This window comes from Gamsiella multidivaricata, assembly GCF_025024155.1.
Source record: "Gamsiella multidivaricata strain RSA 2152 chromosome Unknown BC939scaffold_31, whole genome shotgun sequence".
Lineage (NCBI taxonomy): Eukaryota > Fungi > Mortierellomycota > Mortierellomycetes > Mortierellales > Mortierellaceae > Gamsiella > Gamsiella multidivaricata.
The window spans coordinates 302,331-314,670 of NW_026251739.1; the positions used below are offsets into that span (position 1 = coordinate 302,331).

General features: G+C 49.8%; 3 protein-coding genes across 3 annotated transcripts; 2 read left to right on the forward strand and 1 right to left on the reverse strand.

The window, feature by feature from the left end:
- Nucleotides 1-598: 598 nt before the first annotated feature.
- On the forward strand, nt 599-5,399 carry BC939DRAFT_503047 (raptor N-terminal caspase like domain-containing protein; the record flags this gene model as incomplete). Its single annotated transcript, XM_051560357.1, has 7 exons — nt 599-3,658; nt 3,745-3,853; nt 3,938-4,055; nt 4,138-4,262; nt 4,350-4,558; nt 4,656-4,990; nt 5,141-5,399. The coding sequence occupies 7 exons, from the start codon at nt 599-601 to the stop codon at nt 5,397-5,399; spliced, it is 4,215 nt and encodes a 1,404-aa protein (XP_051412433.1).
- Nucleotides 5,400-6,012: 613 nt separating this feature from the next.
- BC939DRAFT_503048 (oligosaccharyl transferase STT3 subunit) lies at nt 6,013-8,664 on the forward strand (the record flags this gene model as incomplete). The annotated part of the gene is made up of 4 exons (XM_051560358.1): nt 6,013-6,172; nt 6,289-6,741; nt 6,842-8,457; nt 8,554-8,664. The coding sequence occupies 4 exons, from the start codon at nt 6,013-6,015 to the stop codon at nt 8,662-8,664; spliced, it is 2,340 nt and encodes a 779-aa protein (XP_051412434.1).
- Nucleotides 8,665-11,288: 2,624 nt separating this feature from the next.
- Nucleotides 11,289-12,143, reverse strand: BC939DRAFT_503050 (anaphase-promoting complex subunit 10; the record flags this gene model as incomplete). The annotated part of the gene is made up of 4 exons (XM_051560360.1): nt 11,289-11,367; nt 11,468-11,572; nt 11,674-11,898; nt 12,013-12,143. The coding sequence occupies 4 exons, from the start codon at nt 12,141-12,143 to the stop codon at nt 11,289-11,291; spliced, it is 540 nt and encodes a 179-aa protein (XP_051412435.1).
- Nucleotides 12,144-12,340: the final 197 nt, after the last annotated feature.

The window sequence follows — 12,340 nt, forward strand, 5'->3', positions numbered from 1 at the left end:
ACAGGGGTCCCTTTGCGTCTTTGTGTGTCTTTGTGTGTCTTTGTGTGTCTGCGGTATCCAGGGTGCCTGAATACCCAAAAGAAAGCGCTGTATGCAGCACACGCTACAATATGTCTTCCTTGTACGACATTTTTGCAAGGGGACTTTGGCGGTTCCTCCCATCACTGACTTGTTGCTACTCCTCTGCTTCACCTCACTTTGCCTCACTTCATTCATTTATTCATTCATTTTTTTCATTCTTAACTCTTCTCACACCCTCACTCTCCACTCTGATCCTCTTATCCGTTTCTTCTCTTCCTCTGAACCTCCTCTTTCGCACTTCATCCCGATCCCTCCCTCTCGTCTCAAGGACGCGACTTTTTAAAGTCGTGAAGTCGGAGAGCAAGTGACAGGTGAAAAAGAAAAAAAAGAAAAAAACGCTTCGAAGCCTTGCTTCACCAGCTTGATCCCATACGACATATTGACACGTCTTCATGGCTCCTCCTTTTCTTCTTCTTCTTCTTCTTCTTCCTTCTTCGAAATATACAGTACTACACAGCATCATCACATCTGTGTCAATCAGCGCCGATAACAAGGGAGGACATATTCACAGTTCGTGATGCGACCGAATAAGAAAGACAACGACAACAACGAAGACGCAAGAAGCACCAACAGCACACTGGTCAATGCCGGAATGAGCTCTGCTAATGAACAGGACGACGACGCTGAGGCCGTACAGGAGGCGCAGGAGACCCGCAATGGTTTCAGGAGACAGGGTCAGCCCATGGATCAAGACGAGGAAGAGTGGCACCCGTACCGACATGGCTTCGAGGAGGACTTTGACGAGAACGGCCTTCCGCCGGAGCACGTCTATTACATGTTCTACACCGACAAGCGCCATGAGGTCACCACAGGACACAACGCCGAGATCACTCTGCGGGAATGGGAGCCTCTACAGGACTGGCGCATGCGAGAAAAGCTAAAGACCATCTCGGTGGCTCTGGTCCTCTGTCTCAACATCGGTATCGACCCCCCAGATGTTGTGAAAACAAACCCTTGCGCTAAACTTGAAGCCTGGATTGATCCTTTTGTCCTGCCTGTCCCTAAATCATTGGAAAACATTGGCAAGGCTCTTCAGGCTCAGTACGAGGTATGGCAGCCCCGTGCACGTTACAAGGCTGCGTTGGATCCATCCATGGAAGACACAAAAAAACTCTGCTGTGTACTGAGGCGCAACGCTAAAGAGGAACGCATTCTTTTCCACTACAACGGACATGGAGTGCCCAAGCCCACGTCCAGCGGCGAGATTTGGGTCTTTAACAAAAACTATACCCAGTATATACCCGTGTCCTTGTTGGATCTCCAGAGCTGGCTCGGATCGCCCTGCATCTACGTGTACGACTGCTCTGCCGCCGGAAATATCCTCCTCTCCTTCAACCGATTCGCAGAAAAGCGCGATCTCGATGCAGCCAAACAAGCAGGATCCCAGCCTCCAGGAACGATTCCCTCCCCACCCCTCAGAGACTGCATTCAGCTGGCTGCCTGTGGACCCGACGATACGTTGCCGATGAATCCCGATCTTCCTGCCGACATCTTCACCGCCTGCCTGACAACGCCCATTGAAATCGCACTGCGTTGGTTCGTGCTTCAACATCCGCTCTTACACAACGTCACCGTGGAGATGGTCACTCGAATTCCAGGAAAACTCAACGACCGCCGCACACCCCTTGGAGAACTCAATTGGATCTTCACCTCAATCACAGACACAATCGCCTGGAACGTTCTGTCCCGAGATCTCTTCAAAACGCTCTTCAGACAGGATCTCATGGTTGCTGCCTTATTCCGCAACTTTTTGCTGGCTGACCGCATCATGCGCTCACAAAAATGCACCCCCATGTCCTCCCCCGCACTACCACCGACGCATCAGCACCCAATGTGGGACTCTTGGGATCTAGCTCTGGATATGTGTCTCGCACAGTTACCGGGGCTGCTGGAGGGAGATCCCGCCGGAACACATCTCAGCTATCAACCCAGCATGTTTTTCACGGAGCAGCTTATGGCGTTCGAGGTCTGGCTGGGTCATGGCAGCCCATCACACGAAGCCCCGGAACAATTGGCGATTGTGTTGCAGGTCTTGCTGAGTCAGGTTCATCGACTCCGCGCTCTTCTTTTGCTCAGTAAGTTTCTAGATCTTGGACCCTGGGCAGTCAACCATGCATTGGCCGTGGGTATTTCACCATACGTCCTCAAGCTGCTTCAGAGTCCAGCGGCGGATCTCAAGCCTGTGCTCGTTTTCATCTGGGCAAGGCTCCTGGCGGTGGACCGGTCTTTTCAAAACGATTTGCTCAAGGACAACGGCTTTGTGTACTTTGTGGGAATCCTTGGCGTGAACGCAGGCATGCCCTTTCAAAATGTATCCGAGCACCGAGCCATGTGTGCGTTCATCTTGGCGACATTTTGCAGAGATTTTCCTCAGGGCCAGCAGGCATGTCTAAAGCAGCAAGTGATTCAATACTGCTTGACCCACGTTGCCGACAACGACCATCTTTTGCGTCAATGGGCATGTCTTTGCATTGGACAGCTGTGGAGGAATTACAATGAGGCGAAATCGGTCGGACTTCAATCAGGCGCTCATGAGAGGCTGACGCAGATCTTGTCGGACCCGATCCCAGAGGTACGCGCAGCTGCTATGTGGTCCCTTGGCACCTTCATCAGCAACTTGGATCAGAATGAGCAGGTGATACAGCTCCAGAATAACCTGGCGATGAGTGCTCTGGTGGCTACGACGGACGCTTCGCCGATTGTCCGCAAGGAGCTGGTCATATTCTTGTCTTCACTCGTCTTTGATCACCTGGACGTTTTTGTGACAGTGGCGTCAGAGCTCCTGGCCTCGGAGCAGCAACTCTCAGGAGGCAAACAGGATCTCAAATCCAAGAATTGGGACGAGAAGGAAAAGATGGCACAGCAGGACAAGATGAGTCCACAGGCCGTGTACGCAGTGATCTGGAAGGCATTGCTTTGTCTGTCGGTCGACTCCAACAATGGTGTGGCGACCGCGGCATCTAAACTCGTGGACTATGTCAACTTTCAATTGCTTTCAGGACCCGTCGCACAGTCGTTGACGCCGATACTGCAACAGCAGGCACTACGAAGCCAGTCGATGTCATCGTCTTCCATGGGCTCGCTTCATCAGTCCACCTTGCCACAGGCAACCCCAGATCGCTCAAATACAAGCAGCACCTTGGGTCACCGAACAGCAAAACAAGTGGCCAACACACTGAAGCGGTCAGCGTCATTAGCTGTGACACTCAAAAGCTATATGGGTTATCCAAGTCAATCAAATGCCTCGGAAAGCTCGCGGCCGTCATCTATAGGAGCTTTTGGACCCAAGTCGGCACAGGACAGTGGTAACACTTTAACGACGGATCCTCGGCAACAGAATGGCGGCAGCAATGGAACAAGTCGGACTTTGCGTAGCACTACGCCTCGTCCTCGATCGGTGCACGGAGATGCGGGCTATGTACAGGCACAGGCGAGTGCATCCTATCCAATTCACGCCGCGACAGGCGCCGCCGCCGTGAATGGGACACCCGATCCCAATCTCCCAGAAGCAAGACCCCAACTTGAATCCGTGTTTTACGATTGGTGCTGCGAGTACTTTTTGGAGCCACAGATGAAGGTAAGGTGATCGCGAATTGTTTACTGAAAGCGCTCTGATTTGCAGTTTTTCACCTTTTTTTTTTATATTTTTTTCAACGATGGTAGGGGGTTGAGGGCGACGAACCAGGAAGCGTCAACTATAACGAGCGTCTCTGGCGTCGCGTGCGGAACGAAAAGATTATATATGAATGCCATCCTTTGCGAGAACAAGCTGGTAATGGATTTATGAGTCTGGACGTCTTTTTGCCATTGATAAAGATGGAAGCTCTACTAATTCACGAACTTGTTTTCGTTATAGGCTCGAGTAAATGGGACTCAAATATCCAGTCGATGAACAACGAGTCGGCAGCGATGCATCTTGTGATGCATTCGTACGAACCACACATGGTGATCGCGGATGACAAGCGTAACATCAGGTAATGGATATAATCTCTCTCATTAATGCATGGTTTTTTTCGAGGAGTTTACTTTGCTAACGCTGGCGTATATTGCTGATAGCGTCTGGAATTGGAAAGAGGGCCAGTTGTTGAACAGGTTCTCCAACTCGAACCCGCGAGGAACGTCCATCACGAGTGTTAAATACATTAACGAGGATGATGTCGCGATGCTCCTTGTTGCGTCAGGTTGGTGTAGCGTGCGCTTTGTGCCATAACATCTTTCTATTTCATATCTCGAATAAGCATACTGATCCCAGTTTTTCTGTTATGCAGGGGAGGGAGTGGTGAGATTATACCGCAAGTATGACGAGCCGAATCAGACGGACATTGTGACCTCGTGGCGTGTGTTGACAGACATGTTGCCAAGCAGCAAGAGCACCGGCACAATCACGGATTGGCAACAAGGTCGAGGTTCCCTTCTTGTTGGAGGCGATGCAAGAGTGATCCGAGTGTGGGATGCTGCCCGTGAGCTGTGCATAAGCGTAAGTTGTCGGGGGGGATGGTTTTATGAGTTGACACGCACTTTTCCGAACAATAGGAAATGTTTGTACTGACGTTGGTTTATGACGCCGATTATAGGATATCCCTACACGATCTGGAGCGCCGGTGACCAGCATCACGAGCGACCAAGTGTCAGGAAGCATATTTGTGGTGGGCTTTGGCGATGGGGCGGTACGAGTGTATGACAGACGAAAGCCCCAACACGATGCGATGGTGATGACATGGAAGAAACACAAGTCATGGATTCAGAACGTGCGCATGCAACGAGGAGGATTCCGCGAGCTGGTCTCTGGAAGTGTGGATGGCACTATCAAAGTGTGGGACGTCCGTTATCAGGAGGCGCTGTGCACGATTGTGGCCCGAGATCCGATTTCAGCCCTGGATCTTCACCACCACGCGCCTGTGATTGCCAGGTAAAGAAGACAGGCGACCCTTTATTGCCTGGCTGTATATTTTTCTTTTTCTTTTTCTTTTTCTTTTTCTTTTTCTTTTTCACCATATCATATCAATGAAAAACCTGTACGTGCTGAACTTTTTTTACTCACATTTCTTGTGAACAATAGTGGATCGCCAACACAGTACATCAAGGTGTGGAATGTCAATGGCGAGGGCCTGTCGACAGTGCGGTCGTACTCGGGACTGTTTGGACAACGGCAGGCGAAAGTAACGAGCCTAGGATTCCACCCACACGAGTATGTGTTTGGAGTCGGCGGAGACGATGGTTGGGTATCGATCCTAGGATGGTCAGGAGTGAATGCGTCTTCGCAGCAACAACAGCAGCAGCAGCAGCAACAACAACTGCAACAGCAGCCAACACTTTGACAGCAAAGGAACAAAAAAGAAAAAAGAAAAAAGAAAAGAAAAAAAAGAAAAGCAGCAAATAAACGAAAACGAGCATAACAGCATAGTCAGGCAACATTTGTGGGAGTACTTGGAGTACCTGGATCGATCTGTCAATATGCTTTTCTAATTAATAAATCCCATGTCTCTGAGGGTTCTCGTTTAAAAAAATATAAGAAAAACGCAGGGTAGATGTGGGGGGCTCAACCCCTACGGGCTGCTGCCCTGTGACGTGGACGCGTTCCGGTCGCGTTTGCAAAGATTCGCGTGGGGGCAACAACGGACCAACCGTTAAAAGCTCATATCCGTATATTAGATTATATACACCACAAGCATCATCTCGCTCTGCATCGACATCCCTTTCCCTCTCCATCGCTTCTTTTTTTTGATCCTCTTCAAAATATGTGAGTGCATCCAGGATACGATCCAAGGAAAACGGCTGCAGCAGGCGATCACAGGACACTGTCTTTCTTTTCATAGGTAGCATGACGCTCACCATCATCATCATCATCATCTCTCTATACCCTTTCCCTTATCTTTGTTCACGCAATAATAGCTGAAGCAAAAAGGAAAGAACAAAGCAACTATCAGCACCATGTCGGCAGAGACCACCAGCACGGTGGCCAAAGTGCTCAAGCCCACCATCCTCATCCTCATCGCCGTCGTTGCCATCGCAAGTCGTCTCTTCTCCATCATCCGCTTCGAGTCTGTCATCCACGAGTTCGATCCATGGTTCAACTACCGCACCACCCAGCGTATGTGGATCCTGAGACTGATCATTGTCCATTGTATAGAGTGTCTACTTTCACACATACTACGAACAACGGTAATGCTAACATGCCCTCCTGATCTACCGATGCACCCCTTGTAGACCTTGTCAAGAACGGTTTCTACGAGTTCTGGAACTGGTTCGATGAAAAGTCGTGGTACCCCCTTGGACGCGTTGTCGGAGGCACTGTCTACCCCGGTATCATGGTCACCAGTGCCCTGATCCACAATGTCCTCCACTTCTTCAACTTCCCAGTCGATATCCGCAACGTCTGTGTCTTCCTCGCCCCCATGTTCTCGGGCCTGACCGCGTTTTCAGCCTACTTGCTCACCAAGGAACTCAAGGACTCTTCAGCTGGCCTGTTGGCGGCCGCGTTCCTCGGTGTCGCTCCCGGCTACATATCTCGTTCCGTTGCTGGTTCGTACGATAACGAGGGTATTGCCATCTTCTTGCTGGTATTCACCTTTTACCTCTGGATCAAGGCCGTCAAGACTGGCAGTGCTTTCTTTGGACTCTTGACTGCGCTCTTTTACTTTTACATGGTGTCCGCCTGGGGTAAGTCACTTTTGAAGATGGTTCAAAGAATTACGCGACATAATGTTACGATAGCAATTGTTCATGGTATTGATATTGCTGCGTTTTGCAATACATATAGGTGGATACGTATTCATCACCAACCTGCTTCCTCTCCATGCGTTCACCTTGCTGCTTATGGGCCGCTACTCGAACCGTCTCTATGTCTCATATTCGACCTTCTACGCCGTCGGAACGCTCCTGTCGATGCAAATTCCCTTTGTCGGATTCCAGCCCACTCGTACCAGTGAACACATGGCTGCCCTGGGAGTGTTTGGTCTCCTTCAGCTTTATGCGTTTGCAGAGTTGGTCCGTGGCCACGTCTCGCCCAAGCAGTTCAAGGCATTGTTGAAGGGAGGTATTGCTGCTATCAGTGTCCTTGCTGTCATCGGCCTGACCCTCCTCAGTCTCTCTGGAGTGATCGCGCCCTTCACTGGCCGCTTCTACTCGCTCTACGACACTGGTTACGCCAAGATCCATATCCCTATTATCGCCTCGGTCTCGGAGCATCAGCCCACAGCCTGGACGTCGTTCTTTTTCGATCTTCAGATGCTGATCTTCTTGTTCCCTGCGGGAGTGTACCTGTGCTTCAAGGAGCTTAAGGATGAACATGTGTTCATTATTCTGTACTCGGTCTTTGCATCGTATTTTGCTGGAGTCATGGTCCGTCTCATGTTGACGCTCACGCCCGTGGTCTGCGTGTCTGCTGCAATTGCGTACTCGACTCTGTTGGACACCTATCTTGAAAGGTCCGAGCATGTTCTGGCCACGACTCTCAACGGCGCCCAGCCAGCTCGCATCTTTCCGACCGATGCCACTGTCTCGAGTGCGGCGGCTGCTGATGCCAAGACTGCCAGCACTGCCGCTGGCGCCAGCGCGAGCAAGAAGTCTGGATTGAAGGGCAGCAGCAAGACTGAGGTCAAGGCTGCAGCTAAGGATGCGGAGAGCAAGGCCCATGGAAAATCTGGCGTGGCTGGTAGCGAGAGGAAGAGGTTTCCGATCTTTAACTGGGACTCTCGGGCGATAGTGATCATGCAGCTGACTTGGTTCCTGTTCATGTTTGCGTGGCACTGCACATATGTGACATCGGGATCGTACTCTTCGCCTTCGATTGTTCTGGCGACGCGCAATCATGATGGATCGCAGTTGATTATCGATGACTTCCGTGAGGCGTACTACTGGCTGAGGAAGAACACGAAGGAGGATGCGAAGGTGATGTCGTGGTGGGATTATGGATACCAGATGGCAGGTATGGCCAATGTCACAACGTTGGTCGACAACAACACCTGGAACAACACGCACATTGCGACTGTCGGAAAGGCAATGGCGACGTCCGAGGAAGTCTCGTACAAAGTCCTGCGCCAGCACGATGTGGACTATGTGCTGATTCTCTTTGGAGGAGTGATCGGATACTCGGGCGATGACATCAACAAGTTCCTGTGGATGATCCGTATCGCTGAGGGAGTTTATCCGAACGATGTGAAGGAGACCAATTTCTTCACGAGCCGTGGAGAGTACAAGGTCGACCATGATGCGACGCCGACGATGAAGAACTCGTTGTTGTACAAGATGTCGTACTACCGTTTCTCGGAACTCGCGGGTGGAAATGCTTTGGACCATGTTCGTCAGGCGCGCATGCCCGCAGAGGGTCCTACTTTGAGCGTTTTGGAAGAGGCGTACACAACGAGCAATTGGCTGGTAAGTCGATTGAAACTGGTGTTTTTTTTAGTTTTTTTTTTTTAGTTTTTTTAATACTACAAGCAGCGACTGACAATGAATGCTATGGTTTTTTAGGTCCGCATTTACAAGGTCAAGGACTTGGACAACCTGGGACGCGACCTGAAGGACGCCACCGCATTTGACAAGGGCCGCGCCCGCAAGGTGTCGTCTTTGAAGAGACGATAAAGATGTCGATTTGATAGGAATACGCTTCATTATTACGCCCGAAATGATTATTGAAGAATAAAGAAAAAAGATGTCTCGATTCCACTTTTTTATAAGAGCTTTCCTGAGGTGTCAACGGACGTTGGGTCTTTTCTCTGTCTCAGACTGTACACAGCATTGATGGAATGGTGGGACTACACATAGCAGGAGCTGGTGGTACGTCGGTTCAACCTTGCGCCAATGGAAGAGTGAATCTTTGACGAGAGTTATCTTCAGGAGGAACTAACAAACTCATACTAAAAGATAGTTTGGGGCCATTGTTATCCATGCTGTGTTCCAGGCTCCAGTCTACAACCCAAATAAACCGCGCTCGTTTTCCTTCTTTGAATACATGTCGCGCTGTCTGCCTACCCTCTTGAAGATGGAATTTTTGACGCGCGCGTTTAAGGTTTGCTGTGGCCATACGCGACTAGACTGCAGGTGAGGTAAAAAAAACGGCAAGGGGCGAGGGGTGTATCGTCTTAGTTTGTCTTCAAGATCCCTGACGGATTCTACATGCCTAGCTCGAGAGCTGTGACCTTAGCAGAATGGGGAAAAGGCAAGATTTCGACAAGAATGATAGTCGTGTCATTAACAGATTGTAGAGGTGTAAGACCCCATCGACTGCATTCATAATAGAGAGCTGGTTTGTATTGTGGAATAGCTAAGCAGGAGTAATAGGCTTGTGGCAGCCAAGCGTTCATAGCGACGTTGCTTTTTGATCCCTCGATGTCGGCTCTTTCCATAATCCTTGCAGAGAACCCCTAGCACCCCAGCGTCCCGAGCAGCAGCATCAATAGCACGACCACAATGTGACGCACGTTAGAAGTAATGGCATTGCAGTTGGTGCGCGTACGCAACGACCAAAGAACGCGTAGACGAGCCAAAGTGCACAAGGCAGTCGATCCGTCAAACGATAAACTATCTAGCAAAACGTGGAGTTATGCTCAAGGAGGTTTTTTCCCCCGTCCTACCACCCATCTGGCTTTCACCTTCCCGATAGGGAAGAGCTCTGCACTATACTGATCTATGTAGCATGTATGAGCAAGGAAGAGTACCCTTCACGTAGTGCAGACGGGAACCGCTTTATAAGGTGCCGTCTGCCCTGGAAATAAATATCTCTTTCTTGTCTTGTTGACTTTCTTGTCTGTAAGTGAAAATAAGGGTAGTCAGTACTTTCACTCCAGTCTGCAATAAAACTATCACCTTCCTGTTTGATACCTTTCTTGTCTTGCCCGTTCCTGACATTTACTGGAAATTGCCTAGAATGAAGGCCGTGCGCTCAAAGTAGGTCACCATCCTGGGAAAGAAGTTGTTTGAGGCTTTTGGGCCTTGAAGGTCCACATTGACGGTGATATGACCGCTGAGAAGACAAAGGCTCGCCTGGGACGCCACGACAGACTCGAGAGAGAATGAACAAAGCTCGACGCCGGCCTTGCGATGATGGAGACCTCGCACACCATTATGAACCAAATCAAGCGCTCGCTCCGTTCCACGTTCGAGCCGTCAGAGCAGGACAAGAACCTTTTGGAGGAGGGTCTCCGCGCTCATGTCCAGGTGTGGATGAGCTGGAGAGCCGGATCTCAAGCTTCAGCATGGAGATATTTGACAGCTATTTTAAATACACGACCAGCCCGAGCGGCCGATATAGTGCCAACGTGTCCAGTGCCGCCACCACCACCAGTAGCGACGGCAGCAGCAGCAATCCTCTGAAGATCAACAACGTTAACAGCGAAATCAATGTTCTGGATTATATGCTCAGCTTTTATGGACGCAAATGGTTTAGAAAAACGACATAGGACGCAAAAAAAAAAGCGTAGATTGCATGTTTGGAGTACTCCATCAAGGGTGTCTTGCTCATGGCAGGTGGATCGGAGGGCCGCGGAGGAAGGTAGCTGGGGATAATGTAGTTCTTCGCGATGCAATGGGGAGCGAGAACATAGCCCGTGTATGCCAAGCGCAGCTACAGGATCAGAAGTGGCCCGACAAGTACAAGCACCTGCAAAGTCCTGCAGCAACTGCAACAACAAGCAGGAACAAAGAACGAGCAGTTGACTAGGACCCGTCGACACTAGCCGTAGCGAACTAGGGCTAGAAGCGTCAGACGCCAGCAGCAGTAGGAGCTGCGAGGACATCGCTAGAACAACACGATTTAATGGGTGTGAAAGCTCCACGAACAATTTGTAAGTCAGATGCTGCTATAAAATGGCAAGGCGTTTCCCCCTCTGTGCTGATCCACAAAAAGCGAGCTCTTTCCTTCCCACTTCATTCTATGCCTACATCACCATGGCACTGAACAAGAGTATTGGACCCTCATCTGCTGCAAACATACCCCCTTCGCTTATTCTTTGCTTTTGCGATCGAAAAAAAATGTTTGAATATTGTTCTCAATAGCATTCGTTTTTTTTTTCATGCAGCTGAGCAAATGATGATGCAAGGGAAAGTAGAGTTGCTGATCAACAAAGATGACTGCAATGGAGAGCTTGCAAGAGCAATTCTTGTCGGTCTTTAATGACTCGGTGCCCAAGTACTGGCCTCGCCGGGACAGATACGGATCGTACATTCTCCTGTCGTTCTTATATATATATATTTATGTGAAAAACCATTCATCGAAGGACGGTGTACCGCAAGAACTCGGGTGATGTGAACGGTAATTCCTCATTCTCAGACATGGAAAGAACCGGCCTATGGGTGAGAGAAGATCAAGAAGCGCGTACAACCCGTGTCAGTCGGTGCAGAGTACCTTCTCCGTCTTTTTTTTTTTTTTTTCCTTCCAGTTTCTTACTCGCGCGTTGAGAACAGCTTTAGCTGCCGAATATGAGTGTCCCGTCCACCGAGATGGTTCGAAAGAATAACCAGTTGCAACAAAAACACCCGTGGCGGCCTTCCACTAGAAGAAGAACAATGGGGGGCATGGGCATCAAAACACACGATCGACTCTAGCAACATAAAGTCGTTCACTTTGATACTGCGGCGTCAGTGTCGTGGTACCTGCCGGGAATATCCTCCAGGTTGATATTGACCCATCCTGTGATGCCTTCCAGCTCCATGCTGACGAGCTCAGTGAGATCATGATGAGCGGTTCCTCCTTTGACACTGATTCGCAGCGGCGTATAGCTTTCGTCTTGCTTGAAGTCGTAATAAAATGATATCTGCTGAACCGCCGTCTTTTTCTCAAATTGCAAGTTGACGAGGTGCGGCTGTGGACCATCCGATCTGTTGTACAGCAAGAGAGCATTGGTCATTTGGCACCATGGACACGTTTGCGGCCATAAAAATGAAAAGACGCTGGTGGGATGGGGACATTTTATGATATAACATATAACATACTGCCAGTACGTGGAGAGGTTGTTGTCGCGCAACATACCTATGCCGTGGCCACTTTTAGCTGAGGAAACAGACCATGTCGCCAACCTGCCGATCTCGACCTTGTCTTCTGAATCTAGTTCGCCGTATGTCATTAGGGTAATCAACAGAATCGTTCGTGGGGGCTGAAAACAAAAGTGATCGATCTTTGTGCAAGTTGGTTTATTGATGAGATGAAGATCCCGAGTTCAAAAAGCGCTTCCTCTGACCCATCCTAAAATATCTCCTGACGGTGTGAACCGACTCCCTGGCTACCTACAGGCAGTTGAATGGTGGTGGGCTCCGACTGCTG